Raw genomic sequence first — 26,672 nt, forward strand, 5'->3', positions numbered from 1 at the left:
TTGTGTTAAGGGAAATCTCAGACCCAGACGGGCAGAGATAATAGTGTAGCAAACCCCTTTGCTTTCCATCTGCTTCTGCCTTTGCTTTCTGTCTGGTCCCTGCTCTGTACCCCAGGGGCTGGTTCCTACAAACGTGTTCTGCCTCTGTGCACAGGTTTCTGGGGGCTCAGAAAGTGTGGTGATGTGAGACTGCAGGCAGAGGGGCCGGGAAGCTGGGGCGTGTCTCCTGGTCTTTCCTGGTCTGGAGTCACCTCTGAAGCAGAGGTGCCCCCTCCTTCATCCTGGCCCCCCGCGTGGCTGGAATGGAGTGGAGCCTTTTCTCCGCTTCATTGCGTGGTGAGGAAGGGGCTGGCTTTAAGTAAGGACCATGTGGAGTGGAAACACTGAGGGGAGTCACAGGTGGCCTTCCTCTGGATGTGGGGAATTCGGTCTCGGGGTTTGGGTTTGAGAGGATCTGGCCTTATGCCCCATTTGACCCAGCGATGTAAGGGCCGAATGAGTCCAGATGGCAAACAGTATGCCCTGCCTAAAATCCTCCCTCCTTAAAAAAAAAATAGCCATGCTATAAATCAGAGGTTCCCCAGCCTCTGGGGTCTAATGCCTGATGATCTGAGTCGGTACAATAGTGATAGGAGTGCCCAGTGAATGTGATATGCTTGAATCATCCCAAAACCGTCCCCCCTCCCCAGTCCTTGGAAGAATCGTCTTTCACAAAACCGCCCCCTGGTGCCTAAAAGGTTGGGGACTGCTGCTGTAAATGACATGTGCGTGAAAGGAAGTCCTTCTGAGTCTTTCTAAAAGAGTGACTCCTAACCCTTTTTGGTGACCTACTTCCTTGAGATGCTGATTAAAGCTATGGACCATCTTTCCAGGAAAAGGGAAAAAAAAAAGTACACGCACAGACTTCTGCAGACCTCCTGAGGCTTTCAGGGGCCAGTGGCCACCTTTTCTAGAACACTGATTTTCCACATGTCATCCTGGAGCACAGGCTGTTTGGCAAGACGACTGGGGCATCGAAGGCAGGAGTCGTTTTAGATTGTTAGCGTTTATAAGCCGCCAGGCGCTGCATCTGTGTCCTGAAATACTCCAGTGCTGATCTAGTCACAGCAACATTCGAGACTGTTCCAGTCATACAGCCTAACTGGAAGTGGACGCGGTGTGGGTGTGCACGTGTATATGTGGCGTGTGGGTGTTTGTGCATCCATGCCCTTGTGTGTGTAAGACGCCTGGCCAGGGAGCTGGTGCGGTGGCGGCTAGGGGAGGGGGTATCCCCGCTCCTCCTTGGTGGAGGAGCTCACTGCCCTTCCTCAACAGCTGCAGTACGAGCAGGCCATGAAGCCTTGGACTAGAGCTCTCGATATTTTTCTTTCTCTTGAATTCAAGGATGAGAAATGAGCCCATTGAAATATTAAGGATTTGAAATGTAGCTGTGAGGGTATAGAAAGGAGTGTGTATTTTCTGCTGGGCGTGCCAGTGAGGACAGCTGTTTAGAGAGGACTCTGGTGAATCTGGGAGAAGGCAATGGCACCCCACTCCAGTACTCTTGCCTGGAAAATCCCATGGACTGAGGAGCCTGGTGGGTTGCAGTCCATGGAGTCGCCAAGAGTCGGACACGACTGAGTGACTTCACTTTTCACTTTCATGCATTGGAGAAGGAAATGGCAATACACTCCAGTGTTCTTGCCTGGAGAATCCCAGGGACGGGGGAGCCTGGTGGGCTGCCGTCTATGTGGTCGCACAGAGTCGGACACGACTGAGGTGACTTAGCAGCAGCAGCAGCAGCTGGTGAATCTGTGAAAGGTGATGTGCACACCCTGTGTCCAGGTGCTTTCCCACCCAGGAATCCACCCCACGGAAATGCTGGCACAAGTGGGTGAAGACAGGTATGTGGGAACATGCTGTGTAATACTGGATCGATTAGCAGAGCATAGAAGGACAGACATGGAATACAGTGTCGGTTTTCAAAGCAGGGAAGCAGGGCGATTTGAAGTTGCTAAAGAAATAGCTAAAGCGTGAAACAACAGCAAAAAAGCTGGAAGACATAGATGTAACATAAGATGATAAGATATAACTAATTGAATATCCATAAGATGAACTCAAGGAGGAGAACCGCCAAATTATTATGAGTGATTGCTTCTCAGGAATCAGGCTGTGAAAGAGGCGGGGAAGACTTCCACCTTTTGTGTCAAGATGTAAATATTTGAATATTTACAAGTCACATAAACGACCATGGTAATTTTTTAACAAAAACTCTGTTTATTTTCGTTGTCTCGACACGTCTAATTTTCTTGTTTTGTGTCTGTGTTCTATTTTCTGTTTCAGATCCTTGATGAATTCAAAAAGGATTCTTCCGTGTTCCTCTTGGGGTGAGGCATCTCTACTGGGTTGTAGTTCTGGGTGGCTGTGCCAGGCAGTGGTGCCCTTGTGGGTCCTCCCAGCCCGGCCACTTGACCTCCAGGAGGTCAGCTCTCTGGCAGGCACTGGTCTCCACAGAGATGGGGTCCCCTTGTTGGGGAACTGACTATCCTGACACTCAGTTCAGTTCAGTTGCTCAGTCGCATCTGACTCTTTGCGACCCTGTGGACTGCAGCACGCCAGGCTTCCCTGTCCATCACCAGCTCCCGGAGCTTGTTCAAACTCATGTCCATTGAGTCATGGACTCCAATCAATCCAATACCACGAGTAAATGTGCACAGCAGCAGGGCTTGTGGAGTGTTGGGAGGATGGCCTGGAAGGTTCTGTAGAGAAGCCTGCTTGCTTCAGGACGTCCTGGTTAAGCAGGTTGAACTGAATTAAAATGAGTCGAAGCATGTAAAGTGCTTTATGTGGTGCAGGCAAAGCTCATAAAAGTGGTGATGATGTGATGGCTAAAACTTAAGTGCTGCAGGACTTGTGAGGCCCTTTACTGAACTTACTGTTTCCCCAAGTGGGAGATCTGTAGTGTGCTGTGTCTCCCAAGCCTATCTACCTGGGAGAAAGGTTTACTGTGACGTTAACAGCACCTGGAATGTAATTTGTGGCCTGCTGACCTGGGCCTGCTTTTAGGAACCAGCCCTCATTGATGAAGATGCCCTGGCAACTGTTCCTCTGTTGAGTTCTAAACCAGAAACCTGAAAACTCCAAAGTATTCATTCATCGAAATGACTCTGATTTGTTTGCAGTGTTTTACTGAAAAGATTAGTGTTGGACCATGAGGCTGTTAAGAAAGAAGGTTATAAATACACTCAGAGACAGTAGATTTGGACCCTGAGTGTTCAGTAAAGGGAGAAAACTTAAAGCATGTTTCATCTCCTGTATTAAAAAAAACACACACACACACACCCTCCCACCCCCACTGCAGATGCGCAGGGAAAAGTATGCGTTTCCCTGGAGAGCCCTGTTTCACAGGACGTACCTTGTGTAGCCCTGGCGGTTGCTTGGACCAGCGAGGTTCTCGGTCCAGTTGAGCACCCTCTCCCGGAGGCCAGCAGGCTGCTGGCCAAGGAGGAATCTCCCTTTTCTCAGGCTGAAGGATTCCCTGTCTCAGGCAGAATATTCTCCCAACAGAGGCCCTCCACTCACTCCCTGGCCCTGGTCTCGCATATTCCAGCAGGTTCTCCCTGCCTGCCCAGAGTCGGGCCTTTATCCAGGCCCCTCTCCTGCCTCAGAGCAGGCTCTGGGGTCAGTTCTCCAGCGTTGCCACCCCCTAAATGCACCCCACGCCCAGCCCCACCCTGGCCTCTGCTGTCCTGCCTGCGCTCCCTGCCCCTGCGGGACCAGCTGGGAGCAGCTGGGTGTGGATTCCGGGGCCTGATTCTCCTGGGTTCTGGTGTCAGGACCCTCTTTGCACCCTCCTGGGTCAGGGGTGTCCTCTGGGTGACTTTGTCTTCCCGTCGGCCAGCCCACACCTGACCCCGTGGGGCGGCGGTGGGGGGTTCGGCTGGGCGCCCGGGTGTCTGCTGGCGGGGACCGCCTCCTGACTGCCAGCTGCCCTCCTCTAAACACCATCTCTTTCCCCGAGGGCAGCAACACCGACCGGCCGGACGCCTCTGCTGTCCACTTGCATGACTTCCAGCGGTTTCTCTTGCATGAACAGCAGGTGAGGGGATAGCAGGGCGGGGGCGCTGTACCCACAGTTTGTCACCTTGTCGGCACCTACCGTCAGGAAACGAATCGTCTCCCTGCCCAGCGGCGCCTGGGGGCTGAGACTCTGGAATGAGGCTGGCCTCGCAGCAGCCCCTTCCCCGGGCACAGATGGAGGAGGGGGCGATGGGGACCCTGCAGGGCGGGCGGGGCCCTCACCCGCTGGCCTCTGCTCCCCCACTCTGGCTCATCTGGGGGGCCCTTCCCCGGGAAGCCATCCCTGGCTCGGGGAGGATGGGACTCAGGTGGACGAGCCTGCGGGTCCTGTGAGGGATAAGGCAGCACACTGTCCTCAAACAGGTGACCCGTGGGTGTCTCTTGGGGTGTTTGTGTGTGGGCCCCGAGCTGGGGGCTGAGTAGGAGTTCATGTCTGGCAGTGGCTTTTTATGGGGCCGTCCGGGCAGGAGCTGCAGACTCAGGTCGGGGCTCCTGGCATCTAGTGGGGGGAGCCCAGGGCTGTTGCGAGGCGGCCACACCCCACCTCCGCCCCATTCCCAAAGCAAGGAGTTCCCCAGCCCCGAGTGTCAGGAGCGCCTCAGTGGAGACGCCGAGCTAGAGTGAGAGAAGCCTGCCGTCCTGTCACGGGCTGTGTGACCCTGGGCAGGTGGTTCGACCTGTCTGTGCCCCGCTTTCCTCCTCTTTGAATGGGGATGAGAGCCCTGCCTCTCTGAATTATGGGGTTCGGAGAAGATGGTATTGATCTTTGTATGTGTGGGTATGTGTGTACATATATAGTCACATTGACTATTCAAAAATTTTATTTCTAATCACTGAAATTTCACGTACTTTTATTCTCTTCAGTTGTTTTTAAAGATTTTTAAAGCCTTTATTGAATTTTTACAGTATTGCGACTGTTTTGGATTTTGTATTTTTTGGCCCTGAGGCACGTGGGATCTTAACTCCCTGACCAGGGATTGGACCCTCACCCTGCGCGTTGGAAGGCAAAGTCCTAACCACTAGACTGCCAGGGACGTCCCTTGTTGTTGTTTTTTAAATAGACTTTTTAAGGGCAGCTTTAGATTCATGATGATGTTCAGCTTATTTGCTTTAAAAAATACTTTGTATTGTACAGCATCTCAAACATACACAAAAGTAGACAGGCTGGTCTCATAAACTACCGTGGACCCATCACTCAGATTACAGGATTACAACGTTTTGCCACTTTCATTTCATCCGTCTTCCAGCCCCACACCCACGTGTCTCCCTTCCCTTCCCTCCATTTCTTTGCTGGCAAATTCTAATGGAAACCCCAGACTCTGTATCATTCCCTTTGTAAATACTCCAGTATGTCTCTCTTGTGAAATGGAGCTTTTTTAAAAAACAAAACAGGACAGTAACACTCCTGTTAACCCTTTCCCAGCCAGCACTAACTTCTCAGTGTCAGGAAACGTCCGGTGTTCAGATGCCATTGCTTGTAGGGACACTGATGAACAGAGACACTCGGACGAGGCCGGCCGCAGGAAGGTCCAGGCGGAGTGGGTAGCGGCAGTGGCTCATGATGAATGGTGATCAGGGTGCTGGGGTGCGTGGGAGTGACCAAGAGAAGTCCCACCCACCTGGGGCTGTGACTGAGGGCAGGTGAAATGAGGGCATAGATGAAGTCTCTTGGACCCAATTACATGTAAGGTGCTGAGCTGCCCAGAGATCGAAGCAGAGAGAGGGGTACCCATGCTGTCTGCTTCTCCTCCGTGCTTTCCCTTGCGCTGAATTACTCCCTGAATTTGTAGGGAGATGTTGGAGTTAAATGGTTAAACTCCTGGGGGCAACTCACCATGTATCCTGGATCACCATGTGCAGGGTAATGATATTCCTGGGAGAGTCGCATCCTTCCCCACACTGGCCCCGTCACTGGGCTGCCCTCAGAGGTCAGGGTCATGGGCCGGCAGCAAAGTTCAGGGAGTTAGGATCCCACATCTGGGAGCTAGGACACAGACAGCCTGCATGCATCCATGTGAGTGTGCGGGCGGGAACAAGGGGTGAAGCCAGGGGTGGGGCCCGGGCTGTCAGCCTGGGGGACCCTGAATGTCTCAGCCCCCGGCGCTCTGTGGGATGCTGAACCGGTGACCTAGGGCCCGGAGGCTCATATGTGATGTGAAATAATCGCTGTAGCACTTGGTGTACGAGTTAACACAGATTTTTTTAGAAACCACTTTGGGCAAAATGCAGTTAATATGAAAACTTTGAAAACAGCCTTCTGTACTTTTAATAATTGCTCTCCTAGGAACTCATCCTAAAGAAACGACAGCAGCATTTTTTTTTTTTTTTGGAGTTAAGGTGTATTTAATACAATCAGAAATATTTCAAGTATAATTTACATGAAACATAACTTGGAAAATATAAGTGCTATGATGCATATGTTTTAAAAAGCTTTATGTAAACCTCATGTCAGGAAATGCCCATTAGTTACTGAAGATAGAGAGCAAAGAGATTATATACAAAAGTATTTTGAGGGACTATCTTATGCTTCACTAAAACAAAGGTTCAGGTTGTTTGAAGTAATTAGATAAGAACAGATAGGAAATCTATAGAAAAAGAAAGCAATCAGAATGATATCCACCAGAGGAGATTTTGAATATTCGCTTGCTCTGAATTCTTTGCCAGTTAAAATCATTTTCTAGATCACTCCAGTTTCCATGGTGAGACTTGTTTACGTTCGTTATCAAAATTAACGATGACATTTATTATTTTGGTTTCACTCTCCTCTTGGCATTTTTACATTTCTTCCGACAGTCCATTATGCAAGTTTGTTCTGATCTCCCAAGAATTCCTGCTGATGTTACTTCCCACTCCTCTCCAGAATAAGTCGGAACCCTGAAGTCTCTCATCATTCTTATAGAAAAAGAAAAATCTAGTAGTCTCTTTCTCAGGTAATGATACTTCTTCAGGGCTGTGCTTTTTGTCATCTGTTTCTTTAGTAACAGCTTCCTCTTCTGATGGAGAAGGAAATGGCAACCCACTCCAGTATTCTTGTCTGGAGAATCCCATGGACAGAAGAGCCTACAGTGGGCTACAGTCCACGGGGTCGCAAAGAGTCGGACACAACTGAGCCACTTCACTTCACTTCATCACTTCCTCTTCTGAACTGCTGTCTTGGAAACTAGGGTCTCCCTGCCAGGCCATCTTCCCAGGTTTTACTGCTTCAGCTCTATAGGTCTCTCCCTTTTCATCTTTGGCGCCAGACTCAAAAACGGAAAATGTGAACCTGCCAGTTTGTTCACCCCAAATCATCAGAGCTGTAGGGCCCCGGACTACCTCAGCTTTCTCTCCATCAGAGTCCACATTCCAAGGTGTCTCATCTTCCTTTTCACTGGTATCTTTTACAGTCTGGAATATTTGTTTTAAACCCATAGCAATGTTATAATCCTATCACTTCATGGGAAATAGGTGGGGAAACAATGGAAACAGTGACAGACTTTATTTTTGGGGTTCCAAAATCAGTGCAGATGGTGACTGCAGCCATGGAATTAAAAGACGCTTGCTCCTTGGAAGAAAAGCTATGACCAACCTAGACAACATATTAAAAAGCAGAGACATTACTTTACCAACAAAGGTCCATCTAGTCAAAGCTGTGGTTTTTCCATTAGTCATGTATGGATGTGAGAGTTGGACTATAAAGAAACCTGAGCACCGAAGAATTGATGCTTTTGAACTGTGGTGTTGGAGAAGACTCTTGAGAGTCCGTTGGAGTGCAAGGAGATCCAACCAGTTCATCCTAAAGGAGATCAGTCCTGAATATTCACTGGAAGGACTGATGCTGAACCTGAAACTCCGGTATTTCGGCCACCTGAGGCAAAGAACTGACTCATTTGAAAAGATCCTGATGCTGGGAAAGATTGAAGGCGAGAGGAAAAGGAGACGACAGAGGATGAGATGGCTGGATTGTGTCACCGACGTGATGGACATGAGTTTGAGCAAGCTCCGGGAGTTGGTGATGGACAGGGAGGCCTGGCGTGCTGCAGTCCATGGGGTCGCAAAGAGTCAGACACGACTGAGTGACTGAACTGAAAGTTATAATACATTTCTTTAGACACCTCAGGTGGTTTCTCAGCTTCTTCCCTCTTCTTCTTTTGTTTTGCTTTACTTTCTTTGGGCTTACCATCTTGCCTGCTCTCATAAGCGGCATGGCCATGCCTCATTGAGTCACAATGCGTGATGTCCTTGAATTTCTCTGCAGCTACTGATCCTTCGCTCGTAGAATTGCTTAAGCTGATCTGCAAAGTGCTCTGCACGACATTTAGGGCTTTCAGCTTTTCTGCAGCAAATTCTTCCTCCTCAGCAGTTTTCTTTCCATGTATTTCTTTCTGTTCCTCTTCATTATCCCTTTCTAGACCCTGGGAGTCAGTGCCAAAGCGAGACTGCAAATTCATGAGCTTCTGTCCAGCTCTGCCCTCAAATTGAGGTTTAATTCTGAACCTGTTATTGTCCTCTTCGGAACAACGTTCCTTATCACCACTGCTGTCAAAGAGCTTCCCAGAGGCTCTACCAGGGACTCTTCTACTGGTTTCTCTCCTGGGCGGCTTGGCTCCTGAGTGGATGTCTCTTCTTTCACTTTCACTGTTGGAACCAAAGATGGTGTGGGTCGGCTTGTCCTCTGGATGACTGTCCAAATTTGCCAGAGCATTGTGAACCGCCTTCTTTTGGAGTTCTTTGGCTTTCCACCTTGCCTCTAAGGCTGCCAGACGTTTCTGATTATCTTCAGCATGCTTATCCTTAGCACTAACACCTGATGAACGATTAACAGAAAGTGGGACGTCAGTGTTGCGTCCCTGGGAGTCTCTCCTTGAGAAAACCTCGGGTGGCTTCTCAGGGGCCTTGGAGCTGCACAGATCAGGCCTCTGATCAGAGCCCTCTCCTGACTTTCCAGTCTTGTGGCACAGTCTTCATCAAGGCCCCTGCTGTGAGTCTTAGCACCAAGACTTAAAGATTTCTTATCTTTCAGTGGCAACAGACTGGAAATAGGATTCCTGTTTCTCTTTTCTGAACTGTTAGGGGACACCTGCTTTGTGACCCTTGTTCTCAAAAGAAGCCTGTCTCTTGAGGCTGAATTTGGTTTGAGTCATTTGCCTCCTTTGCATGTTGGAAAGGAGTCTGTTCACTTGATGGGCCATTAGCACACAGGGACCATTTTTCCATGGACATGTTCCTGGGTTCCTCAAGTTTCAAGGAAATTTGATTTTTATTAATATTGTTAGAGGCAACACTCTCTTGCAAGGATTTTTTCATTGATTCCTTTCCGTAGAGACAGCCCACTCCTTTGAAAGCCTGTAAGTCTGACTCTAAGCTGTTTTCCTTTGGTTTCTGTTTTCCACGTGGGTTCTCTTTTCCTTCTAGAAGAGAAGCCGCAGACTCCTCGGGATGACTACAGTGCTGGCCTCTGCGGAGGTCACCTGGAGTCCTTTGGCTCTTGGAGGCCCTGTCACGCTGGGCAGTGGTTTCCTGGCCATTGCCCTCAGTCTTCTCTTTTGGAGCCTCCTGGTTACCACCCGCCAACTCTTCCAAATCAGCCAAAGTCAGATCCACCCGGGGACAGTTTTCCATCAAGGTGTTATACTCCTTACCTCCTTCAGACTCAGTTGATTCTGATCAGCGTCTTCACTGCTACTGGACTCAATCAGAGATTACAACTAAGAGCCTTAACTCTGACTGAGGGCTATCTACTTTGTTTTTTCTTTTTTGTACTTTAATACAGTCATCAGAAAGATCATCCTTTTTTCCCTGTTTTTCAAATAAGTGTTCTTGTTCATAGACTTTTCTATCTGTGAAAAGTCTACACTGTTTTTGATCTTACCAGAGCTTTTTTTTCATTGCAATGATTTCATCTGTATCTCCTGAATCAGAGTCACAACGATTTTTCCATAACATTATTTTCACTGTTGAGGCAAGAGACATTGTTTCTGAGGCCTAAACCTGTTGAAGTATGACATTTGTGAAAATCACATTTAAAATCATCCCTTACAACTTCAAAGGGATCATTTTCAGACTCATTGGAGGACCGTGTCGTTTTCCCTAAGTTTTCCTCTCTCACAGTCATTGGTCTTAATTCATCTTCAGGATCAATATCATCATCAGATACGCTGTTTCTGTTTTTGGTAGTTTCTAAACCAGAAGTCTGAAAAAATACATTTTAAAATTCCTGACGATCATCGTCAGTTGTAGAGGGTGAGTTAGGAGTAATGGAATTATGAGGTGTTTTCTGTGCCAATTGTTGTATTAAATGCGGACTCTCCGTTACGCTACTCGGTTTTGATCTCATGGTTAGAGATGCAGCGGAACCCTCATTCTTCTGCACTTTTGTTGTCTTCTTGGCAGGGCTGTGAAAGGCAGAGAATTCTCCTCGCTGTTTCTTACTCATAGGATCATTCTCTCCTTCCAGTTCCCAAGGGAGGCTGGATACAGGGACAGCATTTGTGAAATCCTCCCCTATCTTCTTTAAGTTGTGGCAGTATTTTGAGGGATCATACTTTGTGATTTTACATTTATGTTCATTCTTTACGTGAAGGACAGGGAAGACTCTTCCAGATTTACTCACAACCCAGTTTTTGCGCCCTGGTACTTCTGTTCCTGGCACAGTTTTCACATGGAAATCCACCATCTTAGTCTTTTCTAACAAGCTGGTGTGATGGCGGCATTTTAATAGATGTGAGGATTTCAGAGAACCTGTCTGAATTTCCATCTGGGGGCTGGTCAGGTGGGCTGCAGTCCAGCCCTGGGAGGGACAGGTGACGTGAACTGACCTGAACCTGATGTGTCTGGGTCACTGTTGGGTCAACTTGTTTAATGACCCGAAGCCTCAGCTTTCTTGTTTATTTAACCGGAGAATAATGTTATACATATCTCCCGGGCTTGTGTGAGTTCAAAATGAACCACACATGACAATGCTGAGGGCAGAGCCTGGCATGCCGCCCCTGCCCAGCGCAGACCACCTCACCATAGTTACTTCTCTCCTTGTAATCTCATCACTGCCATTATCGCAGTTGCCCAGCACAATACCCCACACCACAGAGACACATTTTTTTTTCTTTTCTGGCCCTGTGGCACGTGGGATCTTAGTACCCTGACTGGGGATCAAACCTGTGCCCCCTGCATTGGAATGGTGGAGCTTTAACCACTGGACCACCAGGAAAGTCCCACCAAGTAGAAACATTTACTAACCCCTTAGGATATTCATATTTTAAACTCCTTTAGGCAGAAGATTTCTTGTTCACAGCCATTTCAGTTCCAGGTTATGTCGGCTCAGTACCCATGATGTTTTATGCAAAAGCTCTACAGGAGAAGGAAGCAGGAAGCTTCTGGCCTTTGCAGGGCATCTAGGCCTGGCAAGGTGTTTGCATTAAGTATCCTACAATTTGAGTTTCCTGTTCTGGTATTCAAAGGTTGTAGCATCCTCTATGCAAATGAACCAGCCGCTCCCCTGGCTCCTGGCTGTTGGGTGTCCTTCATCCGAGGCGATTTGCAAGAATCAACAGTGAGGCTTGTTGTTGCCTTGCACCTACCTCATTTGTGTCTGCCCGTATGCTTTACCTTCTTTCCAGCTTCCTGTTCTGACCTTCCCTCCAACCACACGTCACTGGCAGCACATCTGGTTTTTTTTTTTTCCTACAGATAGAGGGTTTAGAGTATTAGGAATCCAGAAAACATGAGCCAAAATTGAATATCTGGGTCATGTTTTATCCTTTTGTCTAGGAATATTTGGGGATTTAGGGTTTGAAGAGAAAACAGTGAAGTTCTTTTACGTTACATATTCTTGTTTCTAAAGGGCTTCTGAATTTCTGAGACCGTGCAGAAGCTCTTCTTGAACTGGTCATGTATCTTTCAGACCTTATTGGTGTCTGAGTAGCAATACTTTGCTGATCTTGACTGATTCTGTGTTGGTTTTCCAACGTTTGGTTATTTGGAAGCCTAGCTCTCCAGATTACTAGCTGTGTGAAGTTGGGATTGCGGGATGTTCTGAGCTTCTGTGTCCTTATCTCTAAAATGACAGTGGCAGTATGTGGCCTGCAGAGTTGTCTGGACAGAGTGAGATGTCACAGGAGGGTGACAGTCGACCATTCATGTTGCTGTGATTTGAGCAGCTTCTGTGTTCCAGGTGTTTTAAGCACAGAACTTTTATTTCATCCAGTCCTTCACAGTCTGTGTGCTTAGGTATCGTTATTCCCAGGTAACGGACCAGGAGCTCAGAGAGGGTCTGTGACTTGCCCACCATCAGCCAGGGGAGTGACCGTAGTTGTCCTACATAACTGTGGTCCCCTCCTCTTCATGCTAGCAAGTGTAAGGAGCTGGCTTAGAGCAGGAGTGGGCAGACTATTACCACAGACCGCATCTGGCCCGCAGCTTGTTTTTTACAAATAAAGTTTTATTTATAAACACAACCATGGCCATTTGTGTGCCTGTTGTCTGTGGTTCTTTCTGCACTATTATAGAAGAATTAAGTTGTTGTGGCCAAAAGCCTAAAATGTTTACCCTCTGGTCCTTTAGGGAACATGTGTGCTGTGCATCGGGTGAGGCCTTGATGGTCGTGTCCAGAATGCATCCATATTTCAGTAAAACTGGATCCTGGGAGGTAAAGAATTTTGCAAAGTCTTCTTTCTGATGATTTCATGTTCTTTTTGTCATTCTAAGGAGCTTTGGGCCCAGGATCTGAACAAAGTCCGTGAGCGGATGACGAAGTTTATTGACGACACCATGAGGGAAACTGCTGAACCCTTCTTGTTTGTGGATGAGGTGAGTGAGCTCCCTGTCCTGTGCACATTGCTTTGGGATTCACGTCGCTGTCCTCCAGAGTGAATGTTCTAGGCCTCTTCCCTTGGAGGGCTTTGCTGCTAGATGTCCCTAGACCGACTCTCTCAGTCGAGAGCTGTTTTTTCCCCGGTCCTCAACCATCATAGGCTTTGATTTTTCTCCTCCTGTTTGATCAGATAGGTGAAATATTTTCTTTTGCCGCTAGAGGGAGTTGCTGCCAGTGAGCCTTAAACCGTTACAAGCACAGCACTAGAATTCCGAGGTTTACGTGGCTCTTGCAAGATGTGGAAAAGGGTTGTGGAAATGGGTGCACTTGGCCCAGCGTGAGGCAGCAGGGGCTGACGGGAGCCAGGGAGCGCCCCTCGTCCCATGCAGGGTTGTTCCCAGGAAGCAGAGTGTCACTCAGGCTTCTGTTTTCTTTTTAAGGGGTCAGGAACTGGCATGTGAAATTTCCTGCCTTTTAGGTATCATGACCCTGGCAGTGTTCTGTGCCTCACCTCGGATGGTGCGTTTGCAAATGTTCATGGTATTATTGTCCCCAAACACTTGTATATGGGCAGCGTGTACTCTTGTAGCCTCCAGTACTTGAGGATACATACTGGAAAGGAAATCAACTCTATAGGTCAGCGAAGCGTGTGTCCATACGGCCTGTTGCAATCCGAGTTTTCTGCTTTGGCAACTTGGTAACTGAGGCCAGGGGGGCTGTGTGTTGAATCTTCACGTACCATCTCCCCGAGCTGACATAGGTCCGTAAGAACCAGTCGCCACCCGTGTGCTGATCCCTCCCTGTGTTTGTGACTCTCCTAGTTCCTCACGTACCTGTTTTCCCGGGAGAACAGCATCTGGGACGAGAAGTATGACGTGGTGGACATGCAGGACATGAACAACCCCTTGTCTCATTACTGGATCTCCTCATCTCACAACACGTGAGTCTTCCTGCTACCCTGTGGCCCGTCGGGCAGGAGAACGGTGGTACGGAGGGCGCTCCAGGGCGCTGCTCCGGCAGAGCGTGTGGGCAGTGGGCAGAGTGCAGGCCCTCGCTGCTCAGACTGGGATATATGGACGCTTCTGGAGGGGAGGGGAGATGCATCTGTCTTTCCTAGTTGGTATTGCCATAGTAGTCCTTTTTTTGTGGCCCTAAGAAGCAAGTTGACAAAGCCAGTTTGCACAGTTTGGGCATCTCATTCATAGTTGTTGTTGCTGAGTCTCTAAGTCATGTCCGACTCTTTGTGACCCCAAGGACTGCAACACACTAGGCTCCCCTGTCCTTCACTGTCTCCCTGACTTATGTCCATTGAGTGGGTGATGCCATCCAACCATCTCATCCCCTTCTCCTGCCTTCAATCTTTCCCAGCCTCAGGGTCTTTTCCAGTGAGTCAGCTCTTTGTATCAGGTGGCCAAAGTATTAGAGCTTCACCTTCAGCATCAGTCCTTCCAGTGAATATTCAGGGTTGATTTCCTTTAGGATGGACTGCTTTGTTCTTCTTGCTGTCCAGGGACTCTCAAGAGTCTTCTGCAACACCAGAGTTCGAAAGCATCAATGCTTTGGTGCTCAGCCTTCTTTATGGTCCAGCTCTCAGGAAGGCAGTTGAATTAGTCACTGAACTGACATTTACTGAGAGCTCGCCTTGTGCCAGGCCCTGGGCTTGCATTCCACTGCAGGGGGCAGGGGTTCAGTCCCTGGTTGGGGACTAAGATCCCACATGCTGCACAGCAGGGCCAAAAAGTAGGACGAGTGGGGCTGGGCACAGGATCAGCCCCTGTCCTCCTGTGTTTGGAGGGGGAAAGGGCCTCCTTTGAGTCTTAGCAATGAGCAGGAGTTGGTGCGAGAAGAACAGGTGGCGAGGCGAGGAGGAGGAGGGCTTCAGACACAGGAACAGCACATGCAAATGTGCGGGGGTAGGAGGAACTGAGCGGAGTCTCGTAAGACCAGGGCACAGACCCTGGGAGGGAGGGTGGCAGGAGACGAGGCCAGGAAGAGTCGGCTCGAGTGGAATCTTTGAAGCTGCAGGGAGGGCAGTGGGAGCCCCCACTCGTGGCTTTTAGGCCGGAGGGCAGCACACTCCTGTGTATCTTTGGGAGCTTGCCCTGATTGAAAAAAAAGAGCAGACAGGAAGGGAGAAGAGGCTCTCATCCTCCGTCTGCTGTATAAGGTGAGAGGGTGGAGGCCTTCGGTCCTGGGCTGTTGACTGGTACTTTCCCGAGTGTCGGTCCAGACAGGAGTTGGAGAGAAGGCCCTTAGGTTTGTCTCCAGGCATTTTGGAAGACACCTTCCTATTCAGGGGCAAAGGGGCTTCATAGTTCTCATCCCTGCCTTTGATTTGAGTACGTGTCTTAGAATGGCGAATTCTGCCAAACCCAGAAGATAGCTGAGCAACACAGACTCTTAAGGGTGGGGGGGGAGCATGGGTGGTAAGGAGGAGAATGATAAAAATTGGTCTTTCTGCATCAGTTCTGGTGGACATAGTTCACAGGGTAGCAAGTTCCATTTATCCTGTGCCCGGCCTGGGGCCCTGATGTCAGAATGACGGCCCGCCTCTGCCTTGTGTAGCCTGGGGGGCAGCCGTCGGGAGTCGTGGGTTTATCATCGTCTGTCAGTCTCGCTCCTGACTCCCTTCGACCATGTTTTCCTCGAAAGGACACACGTTCTCCATCCCACCCTTGGGTGTCCAGGATGGTTGCCCTTCACCTCCCGCGACCATAACCTGAGTCTGAGGCTCCTGACTGTCAGCCACACGACTGCCTGTGTCTGGCCCAGATCCTAACTGGGGGGTCGGGTGGGGGGGATCTTTCTAGACGGGAAGGACTCAGGGCATTGGGGTCTCAGGCTGAGAAGTCCCCCAGGGGCGCCCTGAGGTGCAGGCCTGCCCCCACACGGCCCCTTCCCCGCAGGTACCTCACGGGGGACCAGCTACGGAGCGAGTCGTCCACGGAGGCCTACATCCGCTGCCTGCGGATGGGCTGCCGCTGCATCGAGCGTGAGTGCCCGCCCGCTGCACGCTTCGCGTGGGGCCCGATGGTGGGGGTGGGCGGGGCAGACGGGGGCCGAGCCAGGCGCCCTCAGCATCTGGGGTGAGCGAGGCGGCCCCCACCAGCCGGGGGGCTTTCCCCCGAAGATGGGGTCCCCCGCGACAAGGAGGGACGTTGGGCCTGGCCAGGTCGGAGCCACAGCACCTTGGGCAGTGGTCTTCTTGTCTGGAAGGCGTCCAGATACAGCGGAGGGGCTGGGAGGCCCGTGGCAAAGATGGCCTTCCTGTCCTGCCGTCCCTCGGGGCTGTTGTTAGAGGCAGGAGGGCCCCCTGCGCAGTTCAGCAGGGGTCCCTGAGCGCCTGTGCCCGGGTGCCTGCAGCTGCCCCGCAGAGACGACTCCAGGCCCCCGGACATGGCTGGGAGCGGGTGCTTCCTCCTGACCCCCCAGCCTGCCTCAGTGCCAGAGGCTCACAGCTGTGCCAGGCTGATGAAGGGCCCAGAGCACCGATGTCGGCTCCAGTTTAATCAGAAGCATTCATCAGGGTATCAGACCTTAACGGCAATTCCTCCTACAGAGTGCTGCCTAATTTATGCCTTTTTCCCTGTTAGGGAAAAAGCAAATGTGAAAAAAATTTAGTTTGAAACTGTCAGCTCCTGTCTCCTCTGGGGGTTAAAAATATAGAGGCTGTTCACCTTCTACGTAATCTAGTTCTGTCTGAACATTTCACCATGAATCTCAAAAAATAAATCACTGCCCTGTAATGTTCCCTGTAGCAGAGAAAGCAAGCCAGGGTTTAGACAAGTCAAATCAGAAGATAAAACGCACGATGAATCTCTGTTAAAAAAATTTGGACTAGTGTCTTTTGGACGGATGTGTGGCATTACAAAGGGACCTTTAATTAGACCACCCAGTCTTCCTGTAATGACGCAGGTGGCATGTGCACGCAGGTGAGGCGTGTCCTCAGGCTGGTGGCCCCGATCTGGCCGGGTCTGACCCCAGTATCCAGGTGATGGAGCTGGCGCTGGGGCGGGGGCCGGGGCACTGCCATCACCAGGCAGCGTGGCACCTCCAGTGGACGGGGGGTGGAGGGGGACAGGCGGGAGCTCAGGGTGCCTGGTTCTGCCCACAGTGGACTGCTGGGACGGGCCCGACGGCAAGCCCATCATCTACCATGGCTGGACGCGGACCACCAAGATCAAGTTTGACGACGTTGTGCAGGCCATCAAAGACCATGCCTTTGTCACCTCCAGGTCGGCGGCGGATTTCCTGGTGGTTCACCTTCAAGGGGAGGTCGCTGGGGTTGGGTGGACAGACAGACAGACATATTCCCCACCCCTCTGCACACCCCACATAGACACACACACACACAGACACACACACACACTCCCCACCCTCCAGACACCCCACATAGACATACAGACTTACTCCCTACCCCCTGACACACCCCACATAGACACACACACACATACACTCCCCACCACCCCAGACAAACCCCACTGCATACATACACACATACACACATACACACATACACACATGCATACTCCCTACTACCCCAGACAGACAGACAGACAGACACACACACACACACACTTCCCACCACACCAGACACACCTCACCTCAGACACATACGCACACACACATGCATACTCCCCACCCCCCCAGACACACACACACACACACACACACACACACACACACACACACGCTCCCCACCACCCCAGATGCACCCCACACAGACACAGGGACAGATACTCTTCCCCAGCAAATACACACAGACACTCCCTTCCCCCTAGTGGACACACTTATACACACACACTACACATAGATTCTCACAGAGATACACCCCCTACATAAACACCTGTAACACACATAGACACACACAAAGATATAGGCTGAGTAGACACTCCACCACAGATACCCCTCCAGCAGACACAGACACACCCCCACCCCACACACACCCAGACATATACTCTCCACACACACACACTGACACCCCTTTTCCCCAACACACACACACAAACACACAGACACCCCTTTCCCCCAACACACACACAGACACACACACCCCTTTCCCCCAACACACACACACACATACACACTGATGACCCTTTCCCCCAACACACACACACACTGACACCCCTTTCCCCAGCACACACACAGACACACACACACCCTTTTCCCCAGCACACACACATACACACTGACGCCCGTTTCCTCAGCATACACACACAGACACACACAACCCTTTCCCCAGCACACACACACACACTGACGCCCCTTTCCCCAGCACACACACAGACACACACAGACATACACACCCCTTTCCCCAGCACACGCACACAGACACACACACACAGACACATACCCCTTTCCCAGCTCACACACACACAGACACACACACACACCCCTTTCCCCCAACACACACAGACACACACACGCACACTGATACTCTTTTCCCCAGCACACACACAGACACACACACATGCACTGACACCCCTTTCCCCACCACACACACAGACACACACAGATACACACACCCCTTTCCCCCAACACACACACTGACGCCCCTTTCCCCAGCACACACACAGACACACACACAGAGACACACACCCCTTTCCCCCAACACACACACACACACACTGATGCCCCTTTCCCCAGCACACACACAGACACACACACAGAGACACACACCCCTTTCCCCCAACCCACACACACACACACACTGACGCCCCTTTCCCCAGCACACACACAGACACACACACACAGACACACACCCCTTTCCCCAGCTCACACACACACAGACACACACACACGCCTTTCCCCCAACACACACAGACACACACACACACACTGATACCCTTTTCCCCAGCACACACACAGACACACACACACGCACTGACACCCCTTTCCCCACCACACGCACAGACACACACACAGATACACACACCCCTTTCCCCCAACACACACACACACACACACTGACGCCCCTTTCCCCAGCACACACACAGACACACACACACAGACACACACCCCTTTCCCCAGCACACACACACACACACACACACACACACCCCTTTCCCCAGCACACACACACACACACACACACACCCCTTTCCCCAGCACACACACAGACACACACACTGACACCCCTTTTCCCCAACACACACACAAAACACACTGACGCCCCTTTCCCCCAGCACACACACACAAATACACAGACACCCCTTTCCCCCAACACACACACACACAGACACACACCCCTTTCCCCAGCACACACACACATACACACTGACGCCCCTTTCCTCAGCACACACACACAGACACACACACCCCTTTCCCCAGCACACACACACACTGACGCCCCTTTCCACAGCACACACACAGACACACACACAGACACACACACCCCTTTCCCCAGCACACACACACAGACACACACACCCCTTTCCCCAGCTCACACACACACACACTGATGCCCCTTTCCCCAGCACACACACAAACACACACACAGACACACACACCCCTTTCCCCAGCACACACACACACACACACACACACACACAGACACATACTGACACCGTGCTGCCTTGCTGACCCCGGCCGCTTGCCCTCCCGCAGCTTCCCCGTGATCCTGTCCATCGAGGAGCACTGCTGTGTGGAGCAGCAGCGCCACATGGCCAGGGTGTTCAAGGAGGTGTTTGGAGACCTGCTGCTGACCAAACCCAAGGAGGCCAGTGCCGACCAGCTGCCGTCGCCCAGCCAGCTGCGTGGGAAGATCATCATCAAGGTAGTGGCTCGGGGCGTCTCGCGCGCGGGGGGCTGGGGCCCGGGCTCGCCGTTCTCCTCCCTAACTCCACAGCTGACCCGGGCAAGGTCACTTAACCTCCCAGCGCCTGTGCGTCCGTGCTGTCTGGGGGCTCACGATAGAACCCACACCGTCAGTGTGCCGTGAATACAAATGTGAAAGAGTGTGTGCAGAGTGCGTGGAACCGCCCCGCCCCCCAGCAGAGCCCCGGGCGCATTCACTCAGTGCCACTCACTCGTTTCTTGGCAGCTCTTCACTATGCTCCTCTCTGTCAGGCTGTCGCGATGTGCTGGGGCTGTTCCAGTGAGACCCAGGCTCCGTCCTTGCCCTTGGGAGCTCCCAGGGTAGCTCGGGAGGTGGGCTGGAGGGGGACAGCTGCCCCCAAAGGACTGTGTGCTCCGGGGGTGCTGTGGGAGGGGGATGAGTGACAGCCAGCAGCACCATGGAGAGGGTGACATTTGGGTCAGGAGACCCGATGGACAGTGGCTTAAAGCACGGCAGTTCAAGCCCCGTGTGCAGGAGAGTGGACTCTGGTCCACGAGGTTGTCCAGGGACCCATGACCCTCTCCCCTTGTTCAGGGCTCTCCCAGGGAAGAGGTTTTCAGGTGAGGGCCTGCAGAGCCCCCAAGAGCCCACAGGTAGAATTTGGGGGGACGGCACGGTGGCATGTGAACTTGGGGCAGAAATGTTGCCTCTTTGTTAACAAGTAAGCAAAACTTAACCTCTCCTCCCATCATCAGTATTGGCAACAAGCCATGTGGGGCTTTGTCACCAGCAGAAATCATGGATATTTTCACATCACATTTGCAGTTGTTGCAAACATCTCAAAGTGTGCTCGTCGTGACTTTGAAATTATGATGGTTCTTAGATCTGCCTCTAGATGTTATATGAGGTGTTAATAAAGAGGCGTGTCTGATAGTATGTTACAAGGACTTTTATCTACTGCCTTAATAGTTGTATTTCAGTATCGTTGGTTTCTCTTATAATTCTATGCATTATGAGTGTTGTTCTGAGGAAAGGATCTGTACTCTTCCCCAGACTTCAGAGCTGGGGTTCATAGCACAGAACTGGCCAAGCCTGCCTTAGGGCACCGTCCTTGTGTGGTTGATGCTGGGTCGCAGGCACGTGGAGATCTGGCTCACAGAAAGGGGAACACAAGGGATCCGGGGCGAGGGATGCCTGGTAGGCAGGCAGGACGTCAGTGGGACAGGCCCGGCCTCTCCTTTCCTGGCCTGAGAACTTAGTCACGTGACCACCCCACCTGCAGGGGCACTGATACTAGCAGGGAAGCATCGGTGGAAGAAGCGACGTGGATTTCAGTGACAGCCAGCAGGTGCATGGGAAGGACGGACGGGTTTACCAGGCAGAGAAGGGGGAAGGTTTGGGGTGGGTGCTGCACATGGTGTGTTCCCTAGATTGTCACTGGGCCACGAAGACTCACTGGGGACATTCCCTACATGTTGGGAGGTCACAGTCTGGTGGGGAGACCAACCTCTAAGCAGAGGAGAACCGAGCAGTGAGGGGGCTTCGGGCAAGCCCCATCCAGAGGGGAGGACCCTGGTGTGCCCTCGGGTCAGATCAGTAGCATATTTGGAGGAATTGGCTGAGATTTTGGGGTAGATTTCTCTGAGAAGTTCAGGGAAGCTTCTAGCATTCCAGTAGAATGAGAGCAGAGGGGGTTTGGCCGGATAACGTCCACGACTTCTCAGGTTTGCTCGGTGATTCTTCAGGGGGCCTCATTGCCTCTCTCCGCAACTTCCCCCTGTGTCCATTAGGACAGCTCTCTGCGTGTCCCCAGGGATTTCTCGGCTCTTGTTCCACGGTGTGAAGTAGCACACACCCCTTTAGGAGCAGTCATGGGCTCACCTGTGCTACCTCGTGGCTCACCGCTCTCAACTGCAAGGAAAGGGGGTGGAAATACCGTCTGTGGCCCAATCAGTGAGTGCTGCACACTGGGCTGGTTCACACTTACAGATGGTACTCCATCTCATGACAGCCCACAGGACGGGTCATCCGGGCCCCCAGCCCTCTCGACAGGGGAGGCCACAGGTGCGGAGGTTGCATGGTTCCTGCCAAAGATGTCACTCGGGGCTGTTAAAATGGGACGTTCATGTCCTGCCACGGCATGTGTCCCGTTTGCCCACTGTCTTACGGGACCCAGCAGGGCTCTGTCACCCCCATTTTACAGGGGAGGTTACTGAGACAGATTGTCATGCGGCCAAGGCTACCCAGTGAGGAAGGCGGTGGGCCCTGAGTTCACGCCGGGGTCTGACTCCCCATCGAGTCTCCTCCACCAGGCCGCCGCTTCCCAAGGCCTGTGCGTGTGATGTGGGTGGTCAGCACTCGCCCAGGTGGATGTCTTCATGATTGCCCTCTTCGTCTTGCCGATGGACACGAAGGTTTCAGAGCAGCGTGGCCACATGCCCTGGGTCACACAGCTGATAAAGCAGCAGCAGGGCTGTTTGCACCCAGGTCTTCTCAGCCTACCTCCCCAGTGTGCCCGCCCCTGCCCTGCACAGCCTGTGCCAGTGGACACACCGTGGCCTCGCCTTTCCCTCCGTGCGCTGGAGAATTTGGGCACGTTGTTGATTCACTGAATATTTATCAAGCAATCATTATGTGCTAAACTAGCTCAGGAAATTCAACAGGGAACAAAACAAAGTTCCTGCCCTCATGGGGCTTATATTCTAGCAGGGAAGACAGAGGACAGTTAGATATGTAGCTACACACAGGGCTCAAGAGTAAGAAGGTTAGCTAAAGAGTATGAGGGTTAATTATATCCAGGGGCTTGAGAGTGACAGGGGCAGGAAAGGGGCGTGGGCAATTTCATGTCACGTAGACAAGGGAAGCGCCTCTGGGGCGGTGACGCCAGGTGCAGAGCTGAAGGTGGAGAGAGAGAAGCCGGGCAGAGAGAACCGGCAGCGCAAAGGCCCGAGGCGGGACGGTGCAGGCGGATGCTGCGCTGACGGGGGTGGAGGTCTGCTGGCCCCACGATCCTGACTCTGGGGCTCAGGAAGACAGGCTCTGTATGTTCTTCCCCTCAGCATAAGAAGCTGGGCCCCCGCGGTGACGTGGACGTCAACATGGAGGACAAGAAGGACGAGCACAAGCAGCAGGGCGAACTGCACATGTGGGACCCCATCGACCAGGTGCGGCTCCTCGCGCCCCGCCCAGGGCCGTGAGCGCCCCGCCCTCCCGCCTGCCGCACCGAGGCCGCGCCGGCCGCACTCGCAGCGCGTTCAAAGTGAATTGGCCGTTTTAGGAGACTGTGTTTTTCTTTGGCCTTATGAATGTTTCATTTTGAAATAATTTTATATTCAGTGTAACATACTATAGATTCTGAGGCAGAAATATAGACAGACAGACACACACACACGCAGACACACACTGACGCCCCTTTCCCCCAACACACACACACACACTCCTCATACATCCTTCACCCGGCGCACACACACACACACACACACACACACTCCTCATACATCCTTCACCCGGCACACACACACACACAGTCGTCATACATCCTTCAGCCAGTTTCCCCAAATAATAACATCCTCTGTAACCACAGTGGAATTGTCATAACCAGGAAGTGGAACACGAGCTCCATTACTATGGACTAATTTATGGGCCGTATTCCAGTCTGTCCACTGATGTCCTTTTTCTGGTCTAAGGGATGCAATAATGCACTTGGTTGTCCTGACTCCTTAGTATCCTCCAGCCTGAGACAGCTCCACTGGGAACATTATCATTATTATTGTTGGCTGTGCCACACGGCTTGCAGGGTCTCAGTTCCCGGATCAGGAGTTGAACCCAGGTCCCCTGCGTGGAAGCATGAAGTTCTAGCCACTGGACTGCCTGGGAATTCCCAAAGTAACATTGTTTTTTGATAAAAATGAGGCGTTTTGAATGTTAATGCCGCTTCTCATATCCCTGAACCTAACATGGCAATCCATTTGAGTAGGTATTGATCAAATGATCGATTGAAGTATATAACTGATATACAGTGTTGTATCAGCTTCAGGTGTATAGCAAAGTGATTATTATAGATTTTATATGAATATGTAATATTTGTTTTCCTGCAAATATTTGAGTATTTTTTACATGTCCTTATAGCCTAGAAATAAACCTTAAAAATGGTTAAATAAAGAATTAAGTCATATTTAAAAGTTGAAGAAAGGGTCTCTAGACAGACTGGCTGAGAAATCGTGAAAGTTTTAAAAGGAAGAGGAAATAGAAAAAGACAGTCATGAAGACACGCACAGAGAAAACAATCCCATCATTCATAAAAGGCTTGAAATGAAGTGAATATGATACTGCATCGTGTCTACTTACAGACATACTGAATAAAGAAGTCCTCAAAATGCTAAAAGAACCCCAGAATAATAGGTGTTTTAAAGGAAACATCTCACAGGGGCTTGAGGTCAGTGAAACCACCATAAATGGCTACAAACGTGGGAAAGGCAAGTCCCCAGGGTGACGCCAGGCAGGAGCCTTGGGCCTCAGAGTTGATGGAGCAGAGATCTGGGGGGAAACCTAATGCTGATCTTACTTTGTAGAAATGGACTCGGCACTACTGTGCCATTGCTGATGCCAAGCTGTCCTTCAGCGATGACATTGAACAGACTGTGGAAGAGGAGCTGCCCCTGGTAGGTGGAGACCTCCTATACCACTCCTCTCATCTGGTTCAGGCCTGGACATGCTCAGCCCATCCATGCAGCTGCCTCTTTGGGTACCAAGGCTTGCCTGGCTCTTCTCTGATTGGTTGGCTGGCCCATGTGCTTAGCCAATGAGGCTTAAGAGTCTTTCCTGCTCTCTGAAAGGCTTGATTGGCCTGTGCTACCTGGGGAGAATGAGGACATTTGGATGCTCCGTTCAGCCCCACTTCCTGCCCTCTGCCCCTGGGCTGCTGACCATCCTTGGTGCTGTTGCTTGAGTGCAGCCCCGAGGGGATTGTAGCTTTCAGACTTCCTGTACGATAGAGTTGAGGCTGTACTGGGCCATGACTCAGGAGGCCACCACAAATGGGGGCTGTCAGGAGTAGGTGGCTGGCCGGGGGAGGGCAGTGGAGGCTGGCTTCCCAGACCTCTTGGGGTGAAGGCAAGCTGAGGCCATCCTTGGTCTGTTATCCAGTCCCCTGAAGCAGTGTGCACAGATGGACTGGTCTGGTGATGCTTGTCCTGGTTTTCAGAAGCCTCTCCTCTCTTTGTGGCCCAGGATATACCCCCCACAGAGCTGCATTTTGGGGAGAAGTGGTTCCACAAGAAGGTGGAGAAGAGGACGAGTGCCGAGAAGCTGCTGCAGGAATACTGCGCCGAGACAGGGGGCAAGGATGGGACCTTCTTGGTGCGGGAGAGTGAGACCTTCCCCAACGACTACACCCTATCCTTCTGGTAATGCCCCTCTGTCCAGGCCATGCCTGCCTTCTCCCCACAGCTGGTGGGATCGAGGGGCCATGTGGCAAGTGGTACCAGCTTAGGCTGGATTTAGGTGGAGCTGGGTTAGAAACCAAGGCTTCCCTGGTGACTCAGTGGTAAAGAATCCGCCTACAGTGCAGAGCCACAGAAGACACGGGTTTGATCCCTGGGTCAGGAAGATCCCTTGGAGAAGGGAATGGCTACCCACTCCAGTACTCTTGCCTGGGAAATTCCATGGACAGAGGAGCCTGGTGGGCTGCGTAGGGTCGCAAAGAGTCGGACACGACTGAAGTGGCTTAGCATGCACGCATGGGCTAGAAACCCAGACTTCATTTAGTGAGTTTTAGGGGGTAAGACTTGGGTTGAGTGAGGCCCCCGAAACAGTCATCAACATCAGTGATATTTCAGTGCAATATCAAATATTATAAAGTAACCTTACAGAACTGTGGTGAGGCTATAGTGAGCTCATCTACATTAATTCATTAAAATATACTTATTTTAAGGGTACTTGCTCAGTGCTAGGCACCATGACCTGGCATTGACCAGGCAGACATGGTCCCTGTCCTCTTGGAAATTAGGGTCTGAGAATGGAGATGGACAGTGAAAAAGGAATCACGCAAATAATGCATAATTCTAGTGGTGACAAGTGCAATGAAAAAAATGCAGGACGTTATGAACGTCAGTGAGAGCAGGATCTGGTGTGATGTTGGGAGAAAAATCAGGGAAGACTTCCTGAAAGAAGTGGTATTTAAATTGAGACCTGAAGGATAAAAGTTCTAATAGTAACAACATACAAATAATAGTGAGAGCTAACACCTGTAAGATGCTTACCATGTAACAGGCAGCATTCCAGGCACATTCTGTGTGTGTGTGTGATCTTGTTTCATCCTCAGGATATCTCTGTGAGGCAGATACTGCCATTATCCTTGTTGGACCACTAGGATTGTAATAGGGAGGCTCAAAGGGGACAAGTCACTTGTTAAAGGTCACTTAGCTCATCAGTGGCAGAGTCAGGATTGGAACCCAGGCTGTCTGGCTCCAGAGGAGCAGTTGTGTAGGTAAAGGGGACAGCAGGCAGAGGAAGTCGGTGGAATGTTCTGGAATCCAGGCTCAAGGAGTAGCTTGTGTGGAAGCCCTGGTGGGTTCAAAGAGCAGAGGGAGGCCTGTGCGGCCACACACAGCGTCCACCCTGGGGGCCGCGGCTGCAGCTCTGGCCTGCATCCTCTGCTGCCCGGGGCGCAGGAGGAGCCCCCTGGGCTGGCTTTGATGGGGTCCCTCTCCCCGCAGGCGGTCGGGCCGCGTGCAGCACTGCCGGATCCGCTCCACCATGGAGGGCGGGACCATGAAGTACTACCTGACCGACAACCTCATGTTCACCAGCATCTACGCCCTCATTCAGCACTACCGCGAGACACACCTGCGCTGCGCCGAGTTCGAGCTCCGGCTGACCGACCCCGTGCCCAACCCCAACCCGCACGAGTCCAAGCCGTATGTATGCCCGTGCTCTGGGGGCGCAAGTCGGAAATGCCAGCCTTGCGGGTGGGCTGGGGCCCGCGTTCGCATGAGGTTCCTCACCTGGGCCCACCAGGGTCTCTTTAAGTTCCCCCGGACGGCCGCT

General features: G+C 51.5%; 1 protein-coding gene and 1 pseudogene across 3 annotated transcripts in view; one reads left to right on the top strand and one right to left on the bottom strand.

Moving 5' to 3' along the window:
- Nucleotides 1-26,672, top strand: part of PLCG2 (phospholipase C gamma 2) — a 160,178-nt gene that overhangs the window by 84,587 nt on the left and 48,919 nt on the right. For all 3 annotated transcript variants that reach the window (XM_060398278.1, XM_060398279.1, XM_060398280.1), the window contains 11 exons: nt 2,323-2,366; nt 4,006-4,078; nt 12,742-12,843; nt 13,669-13,787; nt 15,754-15,839; nt 16,962-17,082; nt 19,454-19,622; nt 22,685-22,789; nt 24,197-24,286; nt 24,855-25,030; nt 26,342-26,542. In XM_060398278.1, coding sequence (XP_060254261.1) covers nt 2,323-2,366; nt 4,006-4,078; nt 12,742-12,843; nt 13,669-13,787; nt 15,754-15,839; nt 16,962-17,082; nt 19,454-19,622; nt 22,685-22,789; nt 24,197-24,286; nt 24,855-25,030; nt 26,342-26,542 — 1,286 coding nt within the window. The remainder of the gene's footprint in view (nt 1-2,322; nt 2,367-4,005; nt 4,079-12,741; nt 12,844-13,668; nt 13,788-15,753; nt 15,840-16,961; nt 17,083-19,453; nt 19,623-22,684; nt 22,790-24,196; nt 24,287-24,854; nt 25,031-26,341; nt 26,543-26,672) is intronic.
- LOC105613903 (nucleolar protein 8-like) lies at nt 4,278-10,825 on the bottom strand (annotated as a pseudogene).

The sequence above is a fragment of the Ovis aries genome, chromosome 14, assembly GCF_016772045.2.
Source record: "Ovis aries strain OAR_USU_Benz2616 breed Rambouillet chromosome 14, ARS-UI_Ramb_v3.0, whole genome shotgun sequence".
Taxonomy (NCBI): domain Eukaryota; kingdom Metazoa; phylum Chordata; class Mammalia; order Artiodactyla; family Bovidae; genus Ovis; species Ovis aries.